The sequence below is a fragment of the Hyperolius riggenbachi genome, chromosome 9, assembly GCF_040937935.1.
Source record: "Hyperolius riggenbachi isolate aHypRig1 chromosome 9, aHypRig1.pri, whole genome shotgun sequence".
In the NCBI taxonomy this organism is placed as follows: domain Eukaryota; kingdom Metazoa; phylum Chordata; class Amphibia; order Anura; family Hyperoliidae; genus Hyperolius; species Hyperolius riggenbachi.
In genome coordinates this window covers 92,126,594-92,154,547 of record NC_090654.1, presented here as the reverse complement: position 1 = coordinate 92,154,547, position 27,954 = coordinate 92,126,594, and the positions used below count along the sequence as shown (strand labels likewise).

The following is a 27,954-nucleotide window of genomic DNA, read 5'->3' as shown; positions in this document are numbered from 1 at the left end:
TAGGGGGGGGAGCGGCGGCGGCTAGAGAGGGGGCCTCCCTGTCACTCACTCACTAAAGGGGCTCCCTGGCACGCACTCACTCCCTAAAGGGGCTCCCTGGCACTCACTCACTCCCTAAAGGGGCTCCCTGGCACTCACTCACTCCCTAAAGGGGCTCCCTGGCACTCACTCACTCCCTAAAGGGGCTCCCTGGCACTCACTCACTCCCTAAAGGGGCTCCCTGGCACTCACTCACTACCTAAAGGGGCTTCCTGTCACTCACTCACTACCTAAAGGGGCTCCCTGTCACTCACTCACTCCCTAAAGGGGCTCCCTGTCACTCACTCACTCCCTAAAGGGGCTCCCTGTCACTCACTCACTCACTCACTCACTCACTCCCTAAAGGGGCTCCCTGGCACGCACTCACTCCCTAAAGGGGCTCCCTGGCACTCACTCACTCCCTAAAGGGGCTCCCTGGCACTCACTCACTCCCTAAAGGGGCTCCCTGGCACTCACTCACTCCCTAAAGGGGCTCCCTGGCACTCACTCACTCCCTAAAGGGGCTCCCTGTCACTCACTCACTCCCTAAAGGGGCTACCTGTCACTCACTCACTCCCTAAAGGGGCTACCTGTCACTCACTCCCTAAAGGGCTCCCTGTCACTCACTCACTCCCTAAAGGGGCTCCCTGTCACTCACTCACTCCCTAAAGGGGCTCCCTGTCACTCACTCACTCCCTAAAGGGGCTCCCTGGCACGCACTCACTCCCTAAAGGGGCTCCCTGGCACTCACTCACTCCCTAAAGGGGCTCCCTGTCACTCACTCACTCCCTAAAGGGGCTCCCTGTCACTCACTCACTCACTCACTCCCTAAAGGGGCTCCCTGGCACGCACTCACTCCCTAAAGGGGCTCCCTGTCACTCACTCACTCCCTAAAGGGGCTCCCTGGCACGCACTCACTCCCTAAAGGGGCTCCCTGGCACTCACTCACTCCCTAAAGGGGCTACCTGTCACTCACTCCCTAAAGGGGCTCCCTGTCACTCACTCACTCACTCCCTAAAGGGGCTCCCTGGCACGCACTCACTCCCTAAAGGGGCTCCCTGGCACTCACTCACTCCCTAAAGGGGCTCCCTGGCACTCACTCCCTAAAGGGGCTCCCTGTCACTCACTCACTCCCTAAAGGGGCTCCCTGTCACTCACTCACTCCCTAAAGGGGCTCCCTGGCACTCACTCCCTAAAGGGGCTCCCCTGGCACTCACTCACTCCCTAAAGGGGCTCCCCTGGCACTCACTCACTCCCTAAAGGGGCTCCCCTGGCACTCACTCACTCCCTAAAGGGGCTCCCCTGGCACGCACCCACTCCCTAAAGGGGCTCCCTGGCACGCACTCACTCACTAAAGGGGCTCCCTGGCACCCACTCACTCACTAAAGGGGCTCCCTGGCACGCACTCACTCACTAAAGGGGCTCCCTGGCACGCACTCACTCACTAAAGGGGCTCCCTGGCACTCACTCACTCCCTAAAGGGCCTCCCTGTCACTCACTCACTCCCTAAAGGGCCTCCCTGTCACTCACTCACTCCCTAAAGGGCCTCCCTGTCACTCACTCACTCCCTAAAGGGGCTCCCTGTCACTCACTCACTGCCTAAAGGGGCTCCCTGTCACTCACTCACTGCCTAAAGGGGCTCCCTGTCACTCACTCACTGCCTAAAGGGGCTTCCTGTCACTCACTCACTGCCTAAAGGGGCTTCCTGTCACTCACTCACTGCCTAAAGGGGCTCCCTGGCACTCACTCACTGCCTAAAGGGGCTTCCTGGCACTCACTCACTGCCTAAAGGGGCTTCCTGGCACTCACTCACTGCCTAAAGGGGCTTCCTGGCACTCACTCGCTGCCTAAAGGGGCTCCCTGGCACTCACTCACTACCTAAAGGTGCTCCCTGTCACTCACTATCGGGGTCCCTGTCACTCACTACCTAACTGGAGGCGCCTGTCACTCACTAGCTAACCTGGGGGTCCCTGTCACTCACTACCTAACTTGGGGGGGCTACCATATTAAGGGGGCATTCTGCCTATTTATGTGAAATGCTGTCTATGTATGTGCCTCATGACTGCTGAATGTGTCTTGTTGGGAGCCTTATGATTTGTTGGGGGCCTCATGATTGCTGAATTTGTCTTGTTGGGGGCCTCATGATTGCTGAATTTGTCTTGTTGGGGGCCTCATGATTTGTTGGAGGCCTCATGATTGCTGAATTTGTCTTGTTGGGGGCCTCCTGATTTGTTGGGGGCCTCATGATTGCTGAATATGTCTTGTTGGGGGTCACATGATTGCTAACTGCGAGACTATGGGAAAAGCTGAATCCTTATCATATGAGACAATAGCATTAAACCTACTTTTTTAGCGTTTTAAAACAGAAAATAAAACTGGGAGGTTCTAAAAAATTGAATACATTTTTCAGGAGTAGGATGGATGAAATTGTTTATCTTCACAGTTTATTTTCAACTTGGATTTTCCATAATGTTCATGTATGAGTTAAAACGTTTGTACAGTATTTAGTTTAAATTGCTGTTGCCACTTTGCGATAGATACCGGTAAGTGACTTTTGGGTTGCAGTTTGGGCACTCGGCCTCCAAAAGGTTCGCCACCACTGTCCTAATCTGATGTCCCACCATTGCTAGGTTCATGTAAATTTGTCTCCACCCGTTACCACACCTATATTCTGGTCCATGGCCCACCCATTTTTTGGTGCGGCGCGATAAGCACGCCACACAACGTGATCGTCATATTTTTGGCACGCTAGCTGCAGTGTGCTGAATTCTGCTGCCTACAGTATGTACAGTATACGCTGTTCTCTAGTGCTTGCACTGTGTGCTGATTTACCTCCAGTGTGTACAGTGTAAGGTGTTACTCTGTGCCTTTATTGATTGTAAACCAGCTGTATTGTATGCTGATCCCTGCTACTTTCAGTATGTACAGTATTAGCTGTAAAGCCTGGTACACACATACAATTTTGATTAGCCAATTTTAGCTCTGTTCATAAAATTCATTGTCTGTTGGCCCACTTACTGCACGGGGGTGGGAAATTGGGGGTCAGTGATTGACCAATCAAAATTGTATGTGCGTATACATCTTTGATCTATGCCTATACTGATTGTAAATGATCGAAATAAAGGACAGGGGGCTCCGTCCAATATTTCGATGGGCAGGCCCGTTATCCGTAGCTTACACCGCTGCTAAGTTCATGTACATTTGGCCCCACCCATGGCCACGCCCACTCACCGCATGGCCACGCCCATTTTTTGCCTGGTGCCCACAGGTGCCACTGATCTCCAGGGACCCTAGAAACGCCCCTGCTCCCCAGTATTCATTGTCTCGTAACATGCATTGGGAGCCATACGGAGTTGTTCTGCAACACAGTGCACAGCTGTTGGAAAAACACAAAGGTAGACCTAATCCATCTCAAGAACAAGTAGAATACATTTGCTTCGCTGTGCTACTCTGCACCTTGATGGGTCAGACACCAGTATCAGTAACTACCCACAGAGGAGAGGAGACGCTGTGTGAGTCACACAGCCTGGATGGGAGGAGACCTGTCTCTTCATTTGCTCCTCTGCCCTTCAGCCATGCCTTCCCGTTAGCCGCACCTCTCCACTCATCTCACTGATGCTGCTAAAGCAGCAAAATCTGACAGCCGCGGCTGCGCAGCTTCAGATTATAACAGTACGCGGCCAGGCGGCCGCGATCTACTCAGAAGGCGGTCGCAATCTACTGGTAGATTGCGATCGACCTATTGGGCACCCAGGCTGTAGGCAGTAATGCGGGTGGGTCTATTACCTCAAGAAATTGTAACATGTATTGACAGGGTGTATTGGTGAGATGTATTGGGGAAGGTGGAGGGTCCTTATATACTTGGTTAGGATCAAGAGAGTAGTTTGGGGAAACCTCATTGAGGGCCTAAAATGTCAAGAAGCTGTGCGTGTGGAATACTGGCAAGTTCTAAAAATCAGGTGATGGAGGAATTTATTAAATTCTAGTTTGTACCAGGCAGGGCGGAATAAACTCACTTGGAAGATTTTATCTTCACCCGAGTTTGTTTCCCCTATGCAGCTGCTTTTCAATGTTTTGATGATGAATCTCATACATGTGAAATGCCTGAAGTGTTGCATAAGCATGGTGTGATTGCAACACTGACTAGTTCAGGGTTATCTAGTTCAGGCCAACCACCTGATCTTTTATTCGTTCCTCATCATGTGAGATTACAGGTTTTACAACAACTTTATGAGACCAAATCTGGTCTAAAGGACAGGCATCTGGGGGATTCCCTTATTAAAGGAGGCTCTCAAACACAACCATAAGTCCCTCCAGTACCTATCTTAACATGTGTAGGGATCAGGCATGCACAGGGGGAGGCTCTGGAAGCTCAAGCATACACCCTTTTTTACTGTATATTTTCAATAGAGAGGCCCCTTTGGCCCCACAAAGGAAGCTCCGCCCTGTCTGCAAGAAACTCTGCCCACTCATCTTACAGCTCCACCCCTTTGCCTTGGACACTTTGGACTGAAGAGGCTTCAGACATGAATCTGAGTGTGGCCATTCCGTCAGTTGTGTGGGAGCAAGTAAGATGGGGTCTCCATGACAGCTGCACCCACTGTGACCTCTCCCTCCTTCGGCACCCACAGCGACCTCTCCCTCCACCTGGCACCCACAGTGACCTATACCACCACCTAGCACCCGCAGTGACCTCTCCCTCCCTCAGCACCCACAATGACCTTTCCCTCCACCAGTGGCACAGGGACCTCCCCCCAGCAGCACGTACAGCAACCTCTCCCATCACCAGCACCCACAATGACATATACCAAAGCACAGCACCCACAAGTGAATTCTCCCTCCTCCAGCACCCGCAATGATCTCCCCTTTTCCCATGCACCCACAGTGACCTCTACCTCCCCCCCAGCACCCACAGTCACCTTTTCCTACCCTAGAGGCACTTCTCCCATCCCCAGAAGCACACACAGTGACCTCCCACCCCCCTGCACCCACAGCCATCCCACTAATATCCAGCACTCCCATTAAACTCAGACAGTAGCCCTCACTATAGCAAACACTCACATGCCATCCAGAACCTGCTTTCAACATTGTGCCCAGCCAGTACCCCTCCCCATGGCAAACTCACACATGGCACTCAGTACCTACCCAGGCCAGTAGTCACATATTAACCCTCCATAGTCAGCATCCATCACCCACATGGCGTCCAGTACGCCTACACCTATAGCTGGGACCCAGTACTTGCACCTAGGACCAACATTACACCCAATGCTCCCCATAATCAACACACACACCCAGGTGGCATCCAGTACTCACACAGCACCAAGTTTCCCCCATAGCCAGCACTGGGCTTTACATGAGATTTAGTACACTCATACCTAGCTACCAGCTCCACTATGGCACTCAGTACCCACTTTTGTGAGCACCCACCTGGCACCAAATACACTTCATTGTCTGCGCCCAGCACCCAACCATGGTCTGCACCCACATGGCACCCAGTACCTAGCCATAATATGTGCCTAGTACCCTTCCATGGCCTCCACCCAAATAGCACCCAGTAACCACCCATGGTTCAAACCCATATGACACCCAGTACTCTCCCATGGCACAAATCCAGAACCCACAAGACATTCACTACTCGCTCATGTCCTGCCCACTTCACTTACATGCACCCAGTACCCACTTGTGGCTTTTACCCAGCACTCACATGGCTCCCATACCAATTAGCACTCACACGGCATCCACTATCGTTTAGCACCCTATGCTACTCATTCAGCACCCAATACTACTTAGCACCCACTGCAAATTAACAGCGTCACGGCCGCACAAACCCCTATTGCGCTCATAATGCCAATCACTTTTAAGACCACGCCCTCTACATAATTAAATCGTTAATTAACTTTTTCCGACAACCCTTTCTCTCTTATTTTTACCAATAAAAATACTTATTAATTTTTCTTTTTTTTCAGTTTAAGTTTTTTTTCAGTTGTTTACATTTATTTTTTTTGCTTTAAAAAGCATAATAAATAAAATAATTCTTGGGAAAGAACTTCCCAAAGAAAGACTAGTTTGTTCTGAAAAAAAACAATATATATCTCTTTTAGTAGCCTTAAGTAGTAGCAAAGTTATTGCTGATTGCGTTGAGACATAACTAAAATGTCAAAACTGCTCTGGTCTTGGTCTAAAGTGATGGCGCCTGATGGGTAGCCACGGGACACAGGGCTCCGGCCCTTCCTTTTACTTCTTCACTATTGCTTCTCTGGATCCCCCTCATGGGCTCCCCTGTACTGTCGCCGCTGTGCTCGACGCAGATTTCTTGATCCAGGAGGCATCAGAACGCACTAACCGGCTGTTAGGCATCAAGACGTGCAGCGGATGATCTGCTGACCCCGCCGCAATCCGGGAGGTGCCAGGCTCGCAGACCGCTGTTCCTGAGTGGAGTCACTGCACCACCGCTGTCCGGGAATGGAGACGTTGCCAGGATGCAATGCAAGCGGGCCAAACACCACCATGGACAGGAGAAGCTTGTCTGTTGCCGATGCCCCGCTCCTCCTCCTGTGGTCTGAGGCCATGAGCACATGGCGAGCACGTGGCGGGCCGGCTGACAAGCACAAGAAGTCGCTCTACCGCCTCACTCACAGCGGACCAATTGCCTGCCTGCCACAGATCTGTAATCCAGCCACCCTGCACCAGCACTGGAACGGATGGAGGCCAGACCCCCGCCACCCACTAGAGCCTGTAAACTGGCTTCTCTAACTCAACGTGCAGGTGAGAACTTCTGCAGCACAGCCCCCTCCGGCCATCGGGGACACTCCAGCCTGAGGCCAAACTGGATTCAGCACTTTCCATCCAGATCAGGCTGAAACTGCTTGCACCACAGCTCTGTAGCCCTGTAAGGCTTAGAGGACTACTTTGTGTCTTCCAGCAGACCAGATCACTTTGGCCTTTAGCATGGACAGTCACTGTGGATAAGTGCCACAAAATGGGACTCTGTCTCTCTTTTTCTAGGACACTCTGGGGGACATGAATATCACTGCAGAGCAGTCGAGCGCCACCGACAGAGGGGCAGCTCCGCTCACATAGTGCTAAGTCTACCCCCCTGGTCCGTCTCATCTCTGTTTTCTAATTTTTCTGATCTTTGTATATGACTACTTATGCATATTCTCCTGAACTGTATGCTGCTTCTTTCTACTTGTTTAAAACTATACCATCACCGACCCTGTATGTGCCAAAAATAATTCCGGGTACAACTCCTGTTGTACTTGGCGAAATAAACATGATTCTGATTCTTATTCTGATTCTGATTCTTTAAAGGGAACCTAAACTGAGAAGGATATGGACTTTTCCTTTTAAAATAATACCAGTTGCCTGACTCTCCTGCTAATCCTGTGTCTCTAATACGTTTAGCCACAGCCCCTGAACAAGCATGCAGATCAGGTGCTCTGACTGAAGTCAGACTGGATTAGCTGCATGCTTGTTTCAGGTGTGTGATTCAGCCACTGCTGCAGCAATAGGTCAGCAGCGCTGCCAGACAACTGGTATTGTTTAAAAGGAAACATCCATATCCCTCTCAGTTAAGGTTCCCATTAACCTCCTTAGCGGTAACCCCGTGCTGGACACGGGTAAGCCGCCAGAGGGTGCCGCTCAGGCCCTGCTGGGCCGATTTACATAATTTTTTTTTGCTACACGCAGCTAGCACTTTGCTAGCTGCGTGTGCATAACGATCGCCGCCGCCACCCGCCGATTCGCCGCTATCCGCCGCGCTGCCCCCCCCCCACCAGACCCAGGGACGGAGTTGCGCCTGGGGCAAGGTCAGATTTTGGCGCCTAAAGGTCAGGTTTTGGCGCCTAAACTGCCATTCATTTTGCCGCCTTTTTAAGAATTCAACAAACTGCGCCTGGGGCAAGATACCCGCTCGCCCCCCCCCCCTAGATCCGTCCCTGACCAGACCCCTGTGCTGCCTGGCCAATCAGTGCCAGGAAGCGCTGAGGGGTGGATCGGGACACCCGCTGACGTCATCGCGATCGTCGCCATGGCGACGGGGAAGCCCATACAGGGAATCCCGTTCAGAACGGGATTCCCTGCAGGGTAAAAGCGCCGGTGGCGATCGGAGGGGTGGGAGGGATAGCGAAGGGAGTGGGGAAGCATGTAGCTAGCGCTAGGCTAGCTACATGCTTTAAAAAAAATAAAAAATAAAGTGCTGCGCTGCCCCCTGGCAGATTTATTGTACCGCCAAGGGGGTTAAGGGAGTTTTATGTGTTGGTACTGAAGGGATTAACAATGCTGCTATCAGAACTCTTCCCACAGTCACACAGAGATGTCTATGTTATGCAGAATAGCCCTGCTGTCCCATGATAAAGCACTGGCTTATTATCCCCTTCACAAAAATGAAAAAGTTGTAAGTAGCGCCACATAGTCTTTATAAATTATTATTATTATTATTATTATTATTATTATTTAATATTATTATTTATAATAATAAAATAGTACTAGTACTTTATGTACACATGTTTATCTTACACCTCATATCAGCTCAGAGGTATTAACTTAAAGATCACTGCTACTGGTAGTTTTTCAGCAAGTTTACTAATCACTCTTTTATGAGTACTGAAGGACAGGATGCTCAATTCATAGTATAGAGGTTGAGAGGTACAGGAAGTTATATTTTCAGACGTTAGGAGTGTGCTGTGTGGTACAGGCGATCTATGAATATATCATGATGCTGAAGATTGTAATGCTGGTATATATGTATTTGCATCACAGTAAGTAATTTATTCCTTTTCAACTGTATCCATTAAGTATTGTAAGACTAGGTTCACAGTGGTCAGTTGCATAACTCACACGTTATAATGAGCGTGAACTGCAATGGAGACTGGCCATAGACTTTAATACAAAACCTGCATGCAGCGAGTTAGAAAAACGTGATTTGTTACTGTGAACAGGCTCATAGAACTGTATGGGCAGTAAGTTGACATAGAACTGTTTGGGCAGTAAGTTGACATGCTGAATTTTTCTGCATCACATCTGACCACTGTGAACAGGGCCTAAAGGGTCTTTTTTTACAAATACACTTCAGATCCAAGTAGATACGCCAGACTAGTCCTAGACTAGTTCTATTGCAACATAATGTGGCACAAGGGATTTCTGCTCACTGTTATTAATTGGGTGGAACCGGAGTGAATTTGATCTCTGAAAATATTCAGCAAAGGAGTCCCTGGAGACAGCCAGGATCAGCTATTTCAAAGTTGCCAATTTCCCCAGTGATGTAGGTAAATTGTACTACTACCGAGAGGCATGCAATATAGCACACGGTGGGTGTTTTTAACTGGTCAGTAGCGTGCTTGTGCATACCTGGCGATTTTGCTTGCAGGACTATTTATGGGCCAGAAGAATGAACTGTACTAGTACCTGTATATTGGAGTGCACTCCTAAAAGGACTTACAGCTAAAGGCTCTGATTAGTTCGTGTGGGTAATTAATGCTGTTTTTTAAGTGGTTTTATTAAGCATTGTGGGCTTAATTGTAATCTTGCAAGAAATGGTGATTAACCTTTTGGGGACCGACGATAGTAAATCCTACGTATATGACCGCTGAATCTCCCCTCTCGGGTGCGCACGATCACGGTGGGAGCGGAAACGGCAGGTGATGTAAATCCTATGCCGCATCAGGCTAGAGTAGCCACAAGTGCGGCGTAGGATTTACATCACCCGCCGTTTCCGCTCCCGCCATGATCGTGCGCACTCGAGAGGGGAGATTAAGCGGTCATATGACAGCTGCCATCTCCCCTCAGTGATCAGCAGCCATTGCGTATGGCTGCTGATCATGGGATTACTACAATTGCCGATGGATCATAGTGATCCCTGTTACTGGTGGTGGGAGGGGGGGGAGAAAAGGATTCACTCACCTTCCTGCCATTCCTATCGGCATTCCCCTCTGCTCTGGCTGGCATCCCCGCTCGCTCTGATGTCAGTGCCGAGACCTGGCTTGATGATGTCATCAAGCCGCGACCTGGAACTGAGCGGCAGTACGAGCGGGGATGCCGGCGAGAGCGGATGGGTCTACTGCGGCTCATTACTGGAGCCTGGGAGGTGAGTAAATGCTGCTGCATACAGGGGGGACACCTGGCCACACAGGGGACACACAGCCCAGCTAGCCACAGTGGTGATCCGGATGCCTGACCCCCCCAAATGTGCCCCCCCGGCATGCAAATTCGCATGGTTTTTAAGGAGGGTTAGGCAGCCGGCCCCCAAATGGTTAAAGAGACACTGAAGCAAAAAAAAATATGATATAATGATTTGTATGTGTAGTACAGCTAATAAATAAAGCATTATGATCAGAGACAGAAGTCTAATATTGTTTCCAGTACAGGAAGAGTTAAGACACTCCATTTGTTATCTATGCAAAAGAGCCACTGATCTCTACAACTTTCAAAGTCGCAGAGAGCTCTGTCTTCTGAAGCTTGTTATCTCAACTGTCAGTCATTATATTTTCTTTTTCTCTGCAGAGGACAGTTCAATAGTTCACTGGCCTGCTCTATAAAATACTTTAGAATGCTGAGTACTAGTGTGTAAACTGCAAATATCATAGAATGAGAAAATGTTATAAAATAACACTAGAAAACTGAAAATAAAATTATGAGAATATTTTCTTTGCTGCTAATGTTCTAGTAATTATCCGTACTACACAACCAATTAATTATATCATTTTTTTTTCGCTTCAGTGTCTCTTTAAAGAATATATCATCTTTGCTAATGGCAACCTTGTGCTCCCTAATCTTTAGTTACATGACATTGTACTACTTTACAGATATAGGGACTACTATCAGCACAGATGAGCACAAGTTTTGCTTTATCGTAACTTTGTATCTTAATTCGCTATGACAATTTAAAATCATAATGTGAGATTTCGGTAAAATTGAAATTAATTTTGCATGTAAACTTAATTTTGCAGAACGTTCGTGTAATGTTGTGACTACTTTAGCAGTTAATAGCAAAACATTTTTCAAAACCTTGTAATTTTTGAGAAAATCGATTTTAAAGATACAAAGGAAAAATGTTTTTTAAACTGTAATTTTCTGAGTTTAAAAACATTTTTAAAATCTGTTTTCTCAAAAACTACAAGGTGTTTTTTTTTCTTGCTCCCACTATTCCCCTTAACATAGGTAGCAACTTTGGTGACGATAGCATGTATGGGGGTTTTGCTATTAACAGCTAAAGTCGGCACAAAAATTACACGTGAATTATGCAAAATTACTAATGGATTACACAAAACCAATTAAATGTCCAAACCATAATTACATTTGGCCATAACTGCGAAAATTTACATGAAATTTCATGTAATCGTAATTAGCAGATTACAATCATTACTAACTACCAGACCAATATTTTACCAATATTTTCTTTCTTTCTTTCTTTCTTTCTTTCTTTCTTTCTTTCTTTCTTTCTTTCTTTCTTTCTTTCTTTATTTATTTATTTCTTTCTTCAGGCCTACCTGTGAAGAAACCTTGTTGTATGTTTGAGATGCAGTTTATAAGTTTAAAGGAAACCAGAGATGAACGTTTCACACAAAATAAACATATCAGTCGTTAGCTTCTAAAGAATAAATGCTCTACCTGATAATTTCGCCGCTCTGGTGTGCCTTTTTTAGTGTTTTTTATCCATTATTGCTCCAGGAAAAATCAAATATGGCCGCCGGCTCAAATCCCTTCTGCTTCCGGGTTATGAGTTGTACTGAATATGCTGTCTAGGCTTTATGAGACTAGGCTGCTATCTAGGCTATATGAGAAAGGCTGCTGCAGCCTTTCATCTGTGTGCTTTCATTTTGGTATGATGTGCAGCTGCCTGTAGGAAGTGTCTCTCATAGGAATGAAACTGCAGTTATCATCATTATCTATGCTGAGAGCACACAGAGCACACAGATCATATTGCAGCCAGTGCCACACTTGTCTGTTTCAGAGATTCTCTCTCAGCAGTAGAGATGGGCCGAACGGTTCAAGGCGAACTTTGGTGGTTTGCGAACTTTTGCAGAAGTTCGATTCGCCCCATAATGCACTATGAGGGTCAACTTTGACCCTCTGCATCACAGTCAGCAAGCACATTGTAGCCATTCAGGCTACACTAAGCCCTGGAGCCCCACCTCCCCTTATATAAGGCAGGCTTGCCGGCCATTACACTCACTCGTGTGCCTGCTAGAGACAGACTAGGGACAGCTGCTGCAGACTTGTTCTCCTAGGGACAGATTAGTTAGGTTCTTGGCTGCTTAGCTTGCTCCTGGCTGATTATTATTGCTTTTATAGCACCCCTCAACAGCTCTTTTTTTAGAGCTCATCCTGTACTTTTTTTTTTTCTGTGTGTCAAACTGACACTTTTGTTGCATGCACAGCCTTGCTAATTCATAGTGTGTGTGCCACTGCCAGCAGCCCAGCACATTCAGTGACTACTGGTGTGTGTGACAGGGAGCTGCACATTGTACTACCCAGTACTGCATATACCCAGTACCTGTTGTGTTTACTTAACCCACCTCATCACTGCATATACCTAGCTTTGTGTTGAGTGAACCCAGCTCACTGCATCTAACTACCTGTTGTGTTCAGTGAACCCACCTCACTGCATATACCCAGCTGTTGAGTGAACCCACTTCACTGCATATAACTACCTTTACTGTTCAGTGAACCCACCTCACTGCATCTAACTACCTGTTGTGTTGAGTAAACCCACCTCACTGCATACAACTACCTTTAGCCCGGCGACCATATGGGCTTGAAAACCGCCACGGCCTACACTCTCGCCACGGTTCGCACCAGTCCAACATGGCCGTCACTACGCAAACAGCTGTTTGCGGTGCATTACACAGTGAGTTTGGTGTGTCAGTGTGAAGCAGAACTCTAATTACACTCCCTAATTGATGTATACACATGCAAGATGTTTGAAAGCACTTTAGGCCTGCAATTTAGCATTCAATGTAGAGATGAGCGTAATGACTTAATTACGATTTCGCGAAATTTCACGTAATTAGTGTAATTACAATTATGGCCGTAAGTACATAATCGTAATGAAGAAGGATTTCGCGAAATTTCGCGTAAGCGTAATTTTCGCGTAATTTTCGCATTACAGTGGGTATCGCGAAATTACGTTTGCCTTGCATGCAACCGTTTGTAAGCGTAGTTACATAACGTAATTTCGCGATAGTTCACATTACTGTAAGCGTTAATTTTCGCATAGTTTTCGCGTTACGGAATGCTGAGTTGTTTTTTGAGACAAGTTGTACTGTCTACATGTGCTATTTCGCATATAAATTTCGCCATGTTGTGATATTTCGCATCAAAATTCGCCATGCAGACAAAAACGCGAAAGAATAAGCTAAATTTCGCGAAAATTAAGCGAACCCTTTGGCAAAAATTCGCGAGCAACCCTGCTAACAAGTAATTACGAAATTCGCGAAATTACGAAGAAATGCGAAATTACGTTACGGTTTAACGCGAAATTACGTTATGAACGAAACGCGAAATTACGCGCTGAAAATTACGCTTACGGTATTTTCAATTACGATTTTAATGGCAATTACGCTACCATAATTTCGCGTCGTAATAGCAAATTTCGCATGCGTAATTATAGTAACGCGAAATTTCGAAAATTTCGGCTCAACACTAATTCAACGTGATTTCTGCCCTTAAAATGCTGCTTTGCGTCACATCTAGATTTTTCCCCGGGACTTTGGGCATGTATCCCACTCCGCCATGCCCCCCTCCAGGTGTTAGACCCCTTGAAACATCTTTTCCATCACTTTTGTGGCCAGCATAATTTTTTCTATTTTTCAAAGTTCGCATCCCCATTGAAGTCTATTGCAGTTCGCAAACTTTTCCGTGAACTGAACCTTCCGCGAAGGTTCGCGAATGGGGTTCACAAACCTAAAATCGGAGGTTCGGCCCATCTCTACTCAGCAGCAGCTCTCAGTATGCATGTCATCACAGCTCTCAGTATGCAAAGTAGGAAATCTGAGCCAGGAGGTGGCAGGCTTGGGCTTGAAAAGACTCCACAGAAGAGTGACTCAGCTATAATAATTCCAGGTCAAACCTAGACTGAGCCAGTCGGGGATTCTTATCACAGCAGATAAGAATGAAACTAAAAGCAGGGTAGGTGTTTACTGTCATGTTCCCACTGATAAATGTAATAAAATACATGAGGATGCTTCGTCTCTGGTTCTCTTTAAATGATAAAAATTAGTGCGGATAGAATGGTGGCTAAAGCCCATGTCACAGAAAGAGGCACTCCTTTCATAATTGATTAAACTAATGTTTAATCAGTAATGCACTGACCCATATCGTATAGGTCTCAGCATCACTGATCATTAAACATTGAGTTAACACACAGTGGATATATATATATATATATATATATATATATAAGCCGAGGGATGAGCAGCACAAACCGAATTTTATGCAATACTATGCAAAGCATGCACGCAGCACTGGAGGTCCCCAGGCTCCATAAGAAATATATAAATACAGAGGGTGCTGCAGCACACAACAGGAAAACAGTGACAGGGGCTCTTGGTTACGCTTTAACGCGTTTAAGCTCACCAACTGCGCTAAAGTGTCCCCGATCTGGTGAGTCCTACTCTAACCAGGCATTTTAGAGTACCTGTTGTGTGCTGCAGCACCCTCTGTAATTATATATATATATATATATATATATATATATATATATATATATATATATATATATATATATATATATATATATATATATATATATATATATATACATATATATATATATATATATATATATATATACATATATATATATATATATATATATATATATATATATATATATATATACATATATATATATATATATATTGGATGTCTCAGGCAGGCCATGGGCATATTTGATGAAAATACATGTGTGTCTCTCTCTCCCCTTGCACCCCTAGGTTACTGGAAAAGGGTGCCTAAAGGTGGCCACACTCGATACTATAAAATGATCTGATTTTACAGTAATTTCGATAAATAAGATCAGATTTCTCTTTTTTTTTCCAGAAGCTCTTTTTTTATTCGAGCAAGAAATACGATCGTATTTCCCATTTTTATTCGATAAAAGTTGTTTGGGAATGGTGGATTTTTTTGCATTTTTGTCTACGATAATGTCACATACTTACCTCGCTGGCAATTCTATACTTAGTCTGGCTCTTCCAACAGCCGGCTTCCTCTTCAGACCAGTGTGGTCTAATGGCTTCTCAGTTTCCTACTTTGGTGTTTTGGCTACAAAATAGCCAAACTGCTGTTACCTAAATCCTGCACCCTGAACCGATAACACAATGCTGCACTTTGCACAATAAAGCCAAGTCACTGGCACCAAGATTAAGCCAAAATTGATAGCAGCTGCGGTGTAAAAGCAGCACCTGCTTAGACATTTGTTGTGAAAACCTGTCACAGCTGTTACTGTAAGTCTCCTTCATGACATGGCCCTTAGTACCAATAGAGTAATTAGTCTGATTCCCAATCCCTCCTAGGACACAGTGCATTGAGTTGAATGATCTCCTCATGTTTGCGTAGTGTTCTTCTGGGACTCTAGTTACCACCCACAACCCAAAAACAAATTGGTAAGGGAATTAGCTCTTCACATAATTGGCTCTAAACTGTGGTAGGTGCAATGAGGCAAATTATTCTGTTTACTTTGTTATCAGTGATCATGCTGAAATGTAAATATGTATTTGAAATCCTAGGTGCCATTGCAAATGTTACAGAGAAGTTTCCACATGTAAACTTTGCAAATGCTGGTGAAATGGCCTCCATCACCTGTGATGTAGGAACAAAGTTTATCTCTAGCCTGCAGTGGTACAAAGAACGGGAAGATGGTGGATTGCAGGAGGTGTCACGGAGGTGTTATCCAGAGTCATCCTCAACCAGTAAATTTGTTCACAACTGCAATAATCCAATTATGAAGATTAAGAGTGTGGAGAGTTCTGATGCTGGAGTATATTACTGCTCAGATTCAGGGCTGGACCAGAAATTCTATGCAGCCAATACGTTAATTGTTACAGGTAAGTGTATGTAAATAGAATTGGCAAGAGCACTTTATATTCCCCTATTTTCCATGTATGCACCGATGGCAACGCAGGTGGCGGTCGCAACACATGAAACTGGATTGCTCTGCGATGTTACCCAATGCAGTTGTGATCCTATTCATAAGTAATGAAAGGGATTGCAATCACGAATGCACAGAAACTAAGATTCTGTGGTGAATCGCAACATGGATGGAAACAGCAGACAATGCAATTTATGCACTTTCTGATGTCACTGTAAATCTTTTTCACCACACACTGCCAAAAACAGGGCGGTAATCATGCAGGTGTAAACAAGGTCTAAAAGTGAACCTGAGGTGAAAATAAACTGATGAGATTGTATCTATCATCCTACTCCTAAAATTATTTTTTTTAGATATCCGATGGTTTTATTTTATATTTAAACATTTACAAAGTATATTGAATCTGTTGGTGTCTCTGATCAGTGGCAGCCTATTAAGTGTTCTAAAATGAAAATACATGAACTACTGATCTTTTTCTATCTCCCCCTGCTCTCAGAAGTTTTACTCTGCCAGGAAAACTTCTATTGCTGTAATTTGCTTATCAGTGATGTTTACTAAATTCCCGACAAGGTACCCCCAAGAGTACTGTCACTTCAATGCCAAAAAATTTACTTTTTCAGTCAGCAAAATAAAACATGTAAAACAGCCTGGTTATTAATACACCTGTCTATCTCATCATGTCACATGTTGCCTCCGGTACACTTTAACCACTTGCCGACCGCACGCTTATACCGTGCGTCGGCAAAGTGGCAGCTGCAGGACCAGCGACGCAGTACTGCGTCGCCAGCTGCAGGCTAATTAATCAGGAAGCAGCCGCTCGCGCGAGCGGCTGCTTCCTGTCAATTCACGGCGGGGGGCTCCGTGAATAGCCTGCGGGCCGCCGATGGCGGCTCGCAGGCTAAATGTAAACACAAGCGGAAAGGCAGCAGCGCCGTAAGGCAGATCGGCGATCCCCGGCCAATCAGCGGCCGGGGATCGCCTCCATGTGACAGGGGACGTCCTGTCACTGGCTGCACAGGACGGATAGCGTCCTGTGCAGCCTCGATCGCCGGGGGGGCAGCAGGTAGGAGAGGGAGGGGGGAATTTCGCCGCGGAGGGGGGCTTTGAGGTGCCCCCCCCCCCCCCGCATCACCCAGCAGGCAGAAGAGATCAGACCCCCCCAGCACATCATCCCCATAGGGGGGAAAAAAGGGGGGCAATCTGATCTCTCTGCCTGCTACCTGATCTGTGCTGGGGGCTGCAGAGCCCACCCAGCACAGATCAGTAAAAACAGCGCTGGTCCTTAAGGGGGGGTAAAGGGTGGGTCATCAAGTGGTTAATAACCTATTTTACTCATTTTAGTTTCTCATCCAGCATTGAAAGGTTTAGAGTAAGGGTGGCCATACATGGTACAATTTTTCCTTTTTTTTCGATTTGATAATTTAGCTCGATTATTCCGTTAGATCGAATATAAAGATTTTTTCAGCATGTCCGATCTGATTTTTCTCGAAAAAAACGGGATAATCGTTCTAATGTCTTGATCAAAAAAAAATATTTTCAACTTTCATTCTATTTGATCATTTACATCGAATAAATGGGATAATTTAATGTTTTTATTGTACCGTGTATGGCCACCATTAGTTTCTCAAGCATGAGTCAGTGAACTCAAGTGATGTAACCATTTTACCATAGCAGGGAATTGTAGGCCTTAATACCCAAATAGGAGAACAAGGAGCACACTATCATGCGTTAACATTTTTTTTAAATCATAAAACCATATTGCACATGCTAGAATGTAAAAGTTGCAGACATATAATAAAATCTAGGATTTCCCGACAATAGTGCCTAGTCCTGTCCATCCTCCCAAAAGCTGTGTTTAGCAACACGGGTGTAAATTGGAGTACTCAGATCTACTGGGAGAGGTGCTGAGTGGTGGATCGAGTGTCAATGTACTATCGCATCATTACGCATTTTGGCAATCTCTACCTTAGATGACGCACATCACGTAAGAACGCTATATATAGAGAGAGAGACGTGTGATGTTAGTGCTATATAAATACATAATAATAATATGGTAGGACATTAGATTATGACTATGGTAGGGATTAGAGGGTGAGCTCCTTTGAGGACAGTCAGTGACATGACTATGCACTCTGTAAAGTGCTGCAGGATATGCCAGTGCTATATAAATACATAATAATAATATGGTAGGACATTAGACTGACTATGGTAGAATTAGATTGTGAGCTCCTCTGACAACAGTCAGTGACATGACTATGTACTCTGTAAAATGGTGCAGAAGATGCCAGTGCTATATAAATACATAATAATAATAATATGGTAGGACATTAGACTATGACTATGGCAGGATTAAAGTGTGAGCTCCTCCGAGGACAGTTAGTGACATGACTATGGACTCTGTAAAGTGCTGCAGGGGATGTCAGTGCTATATACTTAATAATAATACAGCAGGCATTGCATTATGACTGTGGTAGGGATTAGATTGTGAGCTCCCCTGAGGACAGTGAGTGACCTGACTATGTTAAATGCTGTGGAAGATCATGTCAATATTAAGAATAATGCCCAGAGCTTATTGCCACCCACAACTCTACTTGAAGTGAACCTAAACTGGGAAGCATATGGATTTTTTCTTTTAAAATAATACCAGTTGCCTGACACCCCTGCTGTGTCTCGAATACTTTTAGCCACAGCCCCTCAACAAGCATGCAGATCAGGTGCTCTGACTGAAGTCAGACTGGATTAGCTGCATGCATGTTTCAGGTGTGATTCAGCTACTAATGCAGCTGAAGAGATCAGTAAGACTGCCAAGCAACCGGTATTGTTTAAAAGGAAACCTCCATATCCCACTCAGTTCAGGTGCACTTTAAAAGTGCGCTTTTGACTCCGCCCCGAACTACGCCCCCTGTCCGTCCAAATTTTTGGGTTTCCTGCTTTTTTAGGCCTTTTGCCCTTTAAAAATTAGAAATTAGGTTGGCTACCCTGCTTGGTACTTAATGACTATTCTATTTTTTAGTCTTTTCAATAAAGAAAATATGTATTATAATGTTTAACAGCTTAAAACAAGTCACCTCATTTGAAGCTGCTTGTGTAACGTAAACCTCTAACGGGATAACTCGTTTGGCTGCCTAGTGCAGGCAAACAACCGTGTGGGAGTAAGAAGCTATATTTACCTGCTCCGGGTGGCTTCTTCTCTTCCTCCACTGGTGGCTCTGTAGTCTCTGCAGGTCTTCTGGGTTCCGATCACATGTGATTGGGATCCAGGAGACCCCGTCACTGTCACAGCGCCACCTAGTGGTGGAAGAGAGGTGATGGAAGAAACTCTTCCATCAGCCCTCTTCCACCACCGGGTGGCGCTGTAACGCTAACACGGTCTCCTGTGCTCGATCACGGCATATCATGTGACCGGAACCAAGGAGACGTTTTTCGGTGGAGGAAGAAGCAGCCGATCAAATAGGTATGTATCAGCTCAGCTCTCCCTGCCACCACACCTACCCCACTGAGGGAAGGCACACTTCCCCAGTGGCAGCAAAAATTCGGCCCGCCAGCCAAATAAAGTTTAACTTTATTTGGCTGCTAAGGGGTTAATATTGGTATAGAATTCATAAATGTTCAGATACGGTAACTGAAAGAAATTGGTGTGTCCGGAAAAGGCACTGTCTGTTTCCCTAAAAATGAGAGTTTATTGAAGAAATGTGTATGCGTTCCTTTTTACAGAAAATATTGCAAAAGATCCCACCCTATCTATCCTTGCTTCAGTCGCAGAATACAATCCACAGCCTGACACAACTGTGCTCCTGTGTATTGCTCTGAACTGGTCTGACAAGTGGAGTTTGATTAAATGGCATATTAATGGAAATGTAACTGAAGGTTGGCTGACTGTGGATCCGGATGGCTGTCTGCGGAGCCTAATCTTTCTACCCAAGAGCCTGACCAATCAGGGCGCAGAAATCATCTGTTCCATTAAAAGTCTTAACAATGGAAGAAATATTTCCACACCACTTTCAGGACCAAGAACAGGTAAAAAAGAAAATATATATAATTATTTAATACTCAGCAAGATCACAATGGGTATGATCAGTTTGTAACTTTACCGGTACTAAGGATAGTGTTAGGTGTAGTGTAAGAAAGGTTACTGATAGGTGTAGTGGCAGTAAGGTTAGTGTTAGTAGTAGCGGTAATAGGAGAGTTGGTGTTAGTGTATTGCAGTGCTGGGTGCCGTTCAAAACCCAGCCAGGTCAACATCTGCAATGAATTTGTATGTTCTCCCCGTGTCTGTGTGGGTTTCCTCTGGGCATGCCAGTTTCCTCCCACATCCCAAAAACATACAGATACGTTAATTGGCTTCTCCATAAATTGGCCCTAGACTACGATACATACACGACTACACAATACATACATAGATATATGATTATGGTACGGATTATATTGTGATCCAGCTGAGGGATAGTCGCTTTTCACCCAATTTCAAATTCTTTATAGTTTTGAGCCAAGTTTTAAAGGTCACATATGATCTCAGATATTACTTGTTAATGTAAACTAAGTTTACAATAGCACATGACCAACAAGTTTAATGTAAAACTGCTATGCCTTTGCATTATGGCCAATTTAATTCCAGAACTGGTAGAGAAATTTGTTCCCTGCCCCCAAACCATTAACCTCCCACTAGAATAAACCGTTTCTTTAAATGTCATTCAGTGTTCATTAAAATGATATTATCCCACTGTTAAATTCTAATCCAAAGACCAGTTGCGCATCAAATCTTGCTTATTGCATACAGCATGAAGATCTCCCTATAAAGAAAACAGAAATGCGCACATAGAGCCCAATACTGCTATTTCAACAGATTCTGACACCTCGTTCTGCACTCCTGGGGGATGTGCCACCACCTGGGGAATACACTGGGTCGGCCCCCCCTCGTGAATTCACTCACCAACTCACAACTTGCACCTTGCATATAATATGACTTTGCTGTCCAAGCGGTATATCCAAGTAAAATCCAGGCTTTATTAAAATGAATAAAAGGCAGTGGGTGACAGACCTCTCCTCTCCCTGGCCGCGGTACACAGAGTAGTGCGTCTCCACGATCCTGCCGATAGTATCCCGGTGACGTCAGTGCGCTCCTAAGCTGACGTCATATTATTATAAATTGTTACACATCTTCACCGATCTTACTGTAAAAAAAAATTCCTGCCAAACTGATATTCCTTCATTACTAACATTCTACTATTCATTTTTGTTTCAAAGATGCAAGCGATGCAAGCGATGACCAGAAACAATGTTATTATGTGATCTATGCTGGACTGGGCTTTGCTGTACTTCTCTTGGTAGTACATCAAATAATTTTTGCTAAATTACGTCAAAAATCATCTACAGAGGTTCCAAAGAAGCCGTCTCGTACTGGTATGTTTACATAAAATTTTAGTTAAATCTTGAACGCATACAGGAAGTGACATGGGATGTGATGAGATACATTTGTACATGTAGCACCAGTTCTACTTCCCCGTGTTCCTTTTTAAATATTTTTTTAATTGCAAAGTTCAATAAACCTGTGCTTTACCGCTGCACTCTCTACAACTCTAGATTCAGGATTCCATAGTAGGCATGAAGTAAATAGTTGCTGGCAGATTGGCGAGATTTTCTTCAAACCACTGCCTGTTCAGTAAAAATTTGGGGAATCAGTTTTGCGCATTTAAGTCAATGGCGCATACAAGGAGGGCATAATGAGAAATCAGGACATCCAGTATTACAAGTACAAATGCTTACAAAGTTGATGTGTGGTTTTAGACATCGCCATACTGTTACATGTTCATATGATAAACATATGGTACATGTTCATATGATATATAGCAGAATAAGAAACACTCCTAAATCCTAAATATCCTAAATATAGCGAATCATAGGCTTCTCTGAATGAATAGGTGTGTTTTGAGTACATTTGAAGGTTTCCAGGCTCAGAACAGGATGAACTGGCTGTGGGAGCGTGTTCCAAACGAACTGGATTGGTGAGTGAGAGGTTGTGACCAAGCTAAAGGACATGAGTGTCTCATAGGAAGAAAGAAGGTTCCAGGTGGGATGGTATCTAGAGATTAATGATAAAATGTATGGAGGTGACAAAGTATGTAGTGCTTTGTATGATAGGATGAGTAGTTTAAACTGGATCCTTTGGGTAATAGGTAGCCAATGGAGAGCTCAGCTGAGAGGGACTGCCACAGAGAAGCAGGTGGATGAGGCGGATAAGGCGGATAAGGCAGGTAGCAGTGTTTAGTAGGGACTAGAGAGGTGCCAGACCAGACTGTTTTTGGTAGACTGATTACAGCATATACAACCCTCCTGAGAAAGGAATGGATGAATTCTGGAAATGTTTTAGAGAAGTAGCAGGAGGTAGTTAATGTGTTAATATGTGGTCTAAATGAGAGTGCAGAGTCAAGAGTTATCTCCAGAAAGCGAGCTTTAGGAGTTTAGGTTGTTGGAGTATTTTACTATGTTGATGGTCACTATGGATTGGGGAGCAGAGAGAAAAAGTGGAAATATCACAATCTCCATTTTGTTCATGTTAAAGGACTCAAGATAATATATGAAGAGACAGCCAATGGACAGTCAGGGACTCAAGATAATAGTCAAGGTAGATAGTGTAGTGTAGGTAGATAGTGTAGTGTAGCATAGTGTAATAGTGTAGAGGGGCTGAGAAACAGATTTGGGTGCCATCATCATAGTGGATGATATTGTAAACAAAAATATATTATTAATTGTTCCAGCTCACGAGTGTAAATGGAGAAGAGGAGAGGTCCAAGCGTGGAGCCTAGTGGTACAATAACATACAGTGGACATGGAGAAGAGTTACTATTGGAGTAGGAAACAGTATAGTCAGGTTTATAGAGAACATGGCTACGGTCAAGCTAAAAACACCTTCCTTAGGCTTCTTGCACACTGCAACCGATTCCGATTCCGATTCTGCTTTTTAATCTGTTTTTACATCCGATTCAGATTCCGATTTGCAGTGTGCAGGGAGCAAACTGCAAATCGGAATCTGAATCGGATGTAAAAACAGATTAAAAAGCGGAATCTGAATCTGAATCGCTTGCAGTGTGCAAGAGGCCTTACAGCTCTGAACATTGTAGGTACCAATGGTAAATCTTATTTCAGATTGTTTCTAGTTACAAATGGAGAGGAGAGACAGCTGCAAACAAGTCCAAGCCTGTATGAATGTGTGTCAGTCCGCCCCCCTCCTGTCTCATCCCGCTCTGACTGGCCACTACACTGTATCCATTCACCTTGCATGCGCCCCTTCTGCCCCACTGGGATTGACTGCAATAGGATTGTGCGCGCAGATGACAGGAAGGTGAACTCTCCTGCCCCATGCAGTGTAGCGCACAACACCACCTAGAAATCATAATATTGCAATGGCATATGCCATAATTATTGCATGCAATGTGTAAAATATTATATGCAATGTTTGGTAAGTATGCACAACTATCCCAAAATGTTTAAATGATTTACATGCAATATATTTGTATAATGTGGCATGTCACCTGCCATATAGAGTAAGCTTTTTCTGTGTTTATAGTGATGTAAACTAGCTGCATTGTGCACAATTTTTTTGTTTAAAAAATCTGATTCTTTTTTGCAAACAGTGTCCTTTGTCAGTATTTATTTAAAATAGGAGCTGAAGTTAGTATTGCAAGCATGCTGCATTATCAGATGTATTTGAACAGAAAAAAATACTGTTTTGTTTTATGTATTAACTGTGACTTTTATGATTTCTGTTTCTAGAACGAGCTGTGAGATTTAGTCCAGAGGATGAGATGGTAAGTCAACATACTACACCAAAACATGACTGTTTTTGGAAAGAGTACATTTTTAAATAATAAGTATACGTTTTACCATTAGTTACTGAAATTGTTCCTATAAATACAGTATATTGGGAAACATCCTGCAACCAGAATACATTTAAAAATGGCACAGGCAAACTTGGGCACAATGTGAAAGATGGCTCACCCTGCTGCAGCCAAACTCCTTCCCGTATTAAATACCATTACCCCTCCAAGTTGTAGCAACCCCGGGGAGTAACACGCAATTTGGGCACTGGTTATTGCCAGTGGTCGATTAACCTTGTTTTTTTTTCTAATTTGAGCTCCAAGTATTGCCAGCTCAGAAATTAGCCATTAAACGGTGTTGTAGCCATAATTCTCATCACAGCCTATGGCGGCACCCAAATGATCGGTGCAGCACTGTGCCAAATTTAGCTGATTCGGCCACAGTGGCCAGTGCTGTAATTATAGAGACATGGGCCACATTGTACATTTTGTCACTAAAGACTCCAGTAGAAGAGAAATAAGTGAAATTATCTGTTAGTCCCCACTCTGGTCATCTCTCTAATGCACCGCCACTATTTGTGCATCAGTGTTATTCCGGTAGTGGCCACCTGGGCGCGGGGAGAAGCTGAGAGACGTCTCTCCCCATGCTAGGCAAAGCAGAGAAATATAAAAAATATATACCCCTACTGATAAACTAGCCTGTCCTCTAGTGGTGTTTTTCAAGGTCCAGCTATTGCCGGCATCCGAATGATGGAGATTTGAGAAGACCCCCCCTCCTTTGTCACTATAGCTGTAATATCATTACGCTGAGAAGACCTTATTAAATAAGGTCTTCTCAGTGTGATGATATTACGACGGCGTAATGCTTTTACTCACTATTTGCTACCCCCAGATAGTGGACTACAGTTTCCACAAAATTCCACAAAAACCTTTTACTAACACCCCATAGCTGTGTAGGATTTGTGGGATAGTCAAAATAAGCAGCCAATAGAAAATAATGGGTGTGGAGTACTTTTGTGCAGAAAATTGAGTCTGCAAGGTGCCTAAAGTTTGGGAAGGCACCATGGAGAGGAAAATAAAGAAACACGTTTTCCTCCTCTTCTATACACTTTATCGGGTGCTTGTTTACAGTAAAGGAAGCCTGTAATTATATTATTATTATTGTTGTTGTTATTGTTGTTGTTATTGTTTCAAATTACTGTATTTACTGTATTTTTACTGTATTTTTTGCAGGTCACTTATGCTCCTGTAAAAGGATAATGTATTTGAAGTCTCTGAAAGTTATTTTGTGTTCATGCTTTTATCACTGCTCAACCTTGCATGGCAATATTTAAAAAAATATATACAAAAACAAAGCAAAAAAACAAACAAAAAAAAAGGAAAAGTTTTGGATCCAAACCTTTTAGGCCTAACAAGCTCCTGAAACAGATTTCTCCTCTCAAATGAATGGTTGGAAATAAGACTACTCATCACCACCTAACCCACTAAAAGTTGTAAGGTGTGGTACTAGTCCAGAACAGCATCAAAAAAACAATAATTTGAACTTGAACAAAGAGGACAATGACCAATTGTTAGCTGTAAATGCTGTAAATACTGTATACAAAGTTGGCTCATATTGGATAATTAAAGCACTTTTTACGCTATTTAATACTTAATCATTAACTTCCATCTACATCTAATAGGGTAATAAACCAAAAATATTGCCATTTTCTATCTGACAAAGCTTTGATGGATCATTAAATAGGCATAAAAGTTTTATCACAAAAGCAACTGAACTGAATGAATACAGGGAGTGCAGAATTATTAGGCAAATGAGTATTTTGACCACATCATCCTCTTTATGCATGTTGTCTTACTCCAAGCTGTATAGGCTCGAAAGCCTACTACCAATTAAGCATATTAGGTGATGTGCATCTCTGTAATGAGAAGGGGTGTGGTCTAATGACATCAACACCCTATATCAGGTGTGCATAATTATTAGGCAACTTCCTTTCCTTTGGCAAAATGGATCAAAAGAAGGACTTGACAGGCTCAGAAAAGTCAAAAATAGTGAGATATCTTGTAAAGGGATGCAGGATGCAGCACTCTTAAAATTGCAAAGCTTTTGAAGTGGGATCATCGAACAATCAAGCGTTTCATTCAAAACAGTCAACAGGGTCGCAAAAAGCGTGTGGAAAAACCAAGGCACAAAATAACTGCCCATGAACTGAGAAAAGTCAAGCGTGCAGCTGCTAAGATGCCACTTGCCACCAGTTTGGCCATATTTCAGAGCTGCAACATCACTGGAGTGTCCAAAAGCACAAGGTGTGCAATACTCAGAGACATGGCCAAGGTAAGAAAGGCTGAAAGACGACCACCACTGAACAAGACACACAAGCTGAAACGTCAAGACTGGGCCAAGAAATAGCTCAAGATTTTTCTAAGGTTTTATGGACTGATGAAATGAGAGTGAGTCTTGATGGGCCAGATGGATGGGCCCGTGGCTGGATTGGTAAAGGGCAGAGAACTCCAGTCCGACTCAGATGCCAGCAAGGTGGAGGTGGAGTACTGGTTTGGGCTGGTATCATCAAAGATAAGCTTGTGGGGCCTTTTCGGGTTGAGGATGGAGTCAAGCTCAACTCCCAGTCCTACTGCCAGTTTCTGGAAGACACCTTCTTCAAGCAGTGGTACAGGAAGAAGCCTGCATCCTTCAAAAAAACATGATTTTCATGCAGGACAATGCTCCATCACACGCGTCCAAGTACTCCACAGCGTGGCTGGCAAGAAAGGGTATAAAATAAGAAAAACTAATGACATGGCCTCCTTGTTCACCTGATCTGAAGCCCATTGAGAACCTGTGGTCCATCATAAAATGTGAGATTTACAAGGAGGGAAAACAGTACACCTCTCTGAACAGTGTCTGGGAGGCTGTGGTTGCTGCTACACTCAATGTTGATGGTGAACAGATCAAAACACTGACAGAATCCATGGATGGCAGGCTTTTGAGTGTCCTTGCAAAGAAAGGTGGCTATATTGGTCACTGATTTGTTTTTGTTTTGTTTTTGAATGTCAGAAATGTATATTTGTGAATGTTGAGATGTTATATTGGTTTACTGGTAAAAATAAATAATTGAAATGGGTATATATTTGTTTTTTGTTAAGTTGCCTAATAATTATGCACAGTAATAGTCACCTGCACACACAGATATCCCCCTAAAATAGCTAAAACTAAAAACAAACTAAAAACTACTTTCACAAATATTCAGCTTTGATATTAATGAGTTTTTTGGGTTCATAGAGGACATGGTTGTTGTTCAATAATAAAATTATTCCTCAAAAATACCACTTGCCTAATAATTCTGCACTCCCTGTAATGGCACATTAAAAACAAATGTTTTCTCTCTGTCTTTGTTTTTCTTCTTCTAATCTATTTTTTTTCTACACCCTTTTTCTTAACTTCTTTTCTCTCTTTTTAGTCCATCCTCACCCTTCCTGTACACGTTCCATGTACTGGTTTTTAACATACCAGTAGGTGAATACATCATGGGGAAATACAAACTTTGAATATTCTTCAGCATCTTTGTGTATTCGAAAAAAAAAACTTTATTTTCTACTCTTTTATGATTATTTGCGTATAGCAATTTTTTTGCATAGCATTATTTCTTAGCAAACAATGATGTAACTGAACTCCCAGAACAGGGAATGTGCCAAGCTCATTACTCTGGGGAACGCCTATTTCGGCTGCTGAGTTTGAAATACATTTTAAAAAATGGCACACTTTGCGGGCAAAGCTTTTGCAACTAGTAACACCATATTTTTCAGACAGTAGGGGAGTAGGGTAAAATCAGAGGAAGAGATGCATGAGAATATTTTAAAAGACATGAAAGATTTTGCAGTCTTTAGCGCATAAAATATTTGGTAAGGGACTTATGACCAGATGCTTTTAAAGAGAAACTCCAACCTAGAATTGAACTTTATCCCAATCAGTAGCTGATACCCCCTTTTACATGAGAAATATAATGATTTTCACAAACAGACCATCAGAGGGTGCTGTAT

At 43.9% G+C, this 27,954-nt stretch overlaps 1 protein-coding gene across 1 annotated transcript; it reads left to right on the top strand.

The window, feature by feature from the left end:
• The first annotated feature begins 8,698 nt into the window (after positions 1-8,698).
• On the top strand, positions 8,699-27,083 carry LOC137531666 (uncharacterized). The gene is made up of 6 exons (XM_068251613.1): positions 8,699-8,777; positions 15,744-16,061; positions 19,820-20,122; positions 21,350-21,505; positions 23,876-23,910; positions 25,153-27,083. The coding sequence occupies exons 1-6, from the start codon at positions 8,732-8,734 to the stop codon at positions 25,177-25,179; spliced, it is 885 nt and encodes a 294-aa protein (XP_068107714.1). The 5' UTR covers positions 8,699-8,731; the 3' UTR covers positions 25,180-27,083.
• The last annotated feature ends 871 nt before the right edge of the window (positions 27,084-27,954 follow it).

Coding starts and splice junctions, on each gene's coding strand:
- LOC137531666 (XM_068251613.1), top strand. CDS start 8,732: ATGATGCTGAAGATTGTAATGCTGGTATATATGTATTTGCATCACA. Junction 16,062..19,819: donor CAATACGTTAATTGTTACAG/GTAAGTGTATGT, acceptor TCCTTTTTACAG/AAAATATTGCAAAAGATCCC. Junction 23,911..25,152: donor TTAGTCCAGAGGATGAGATG/GTAAGTCAACAT, acceptor TATTTTTTGCAG/GTCACTTATGCTCCTGTAAA.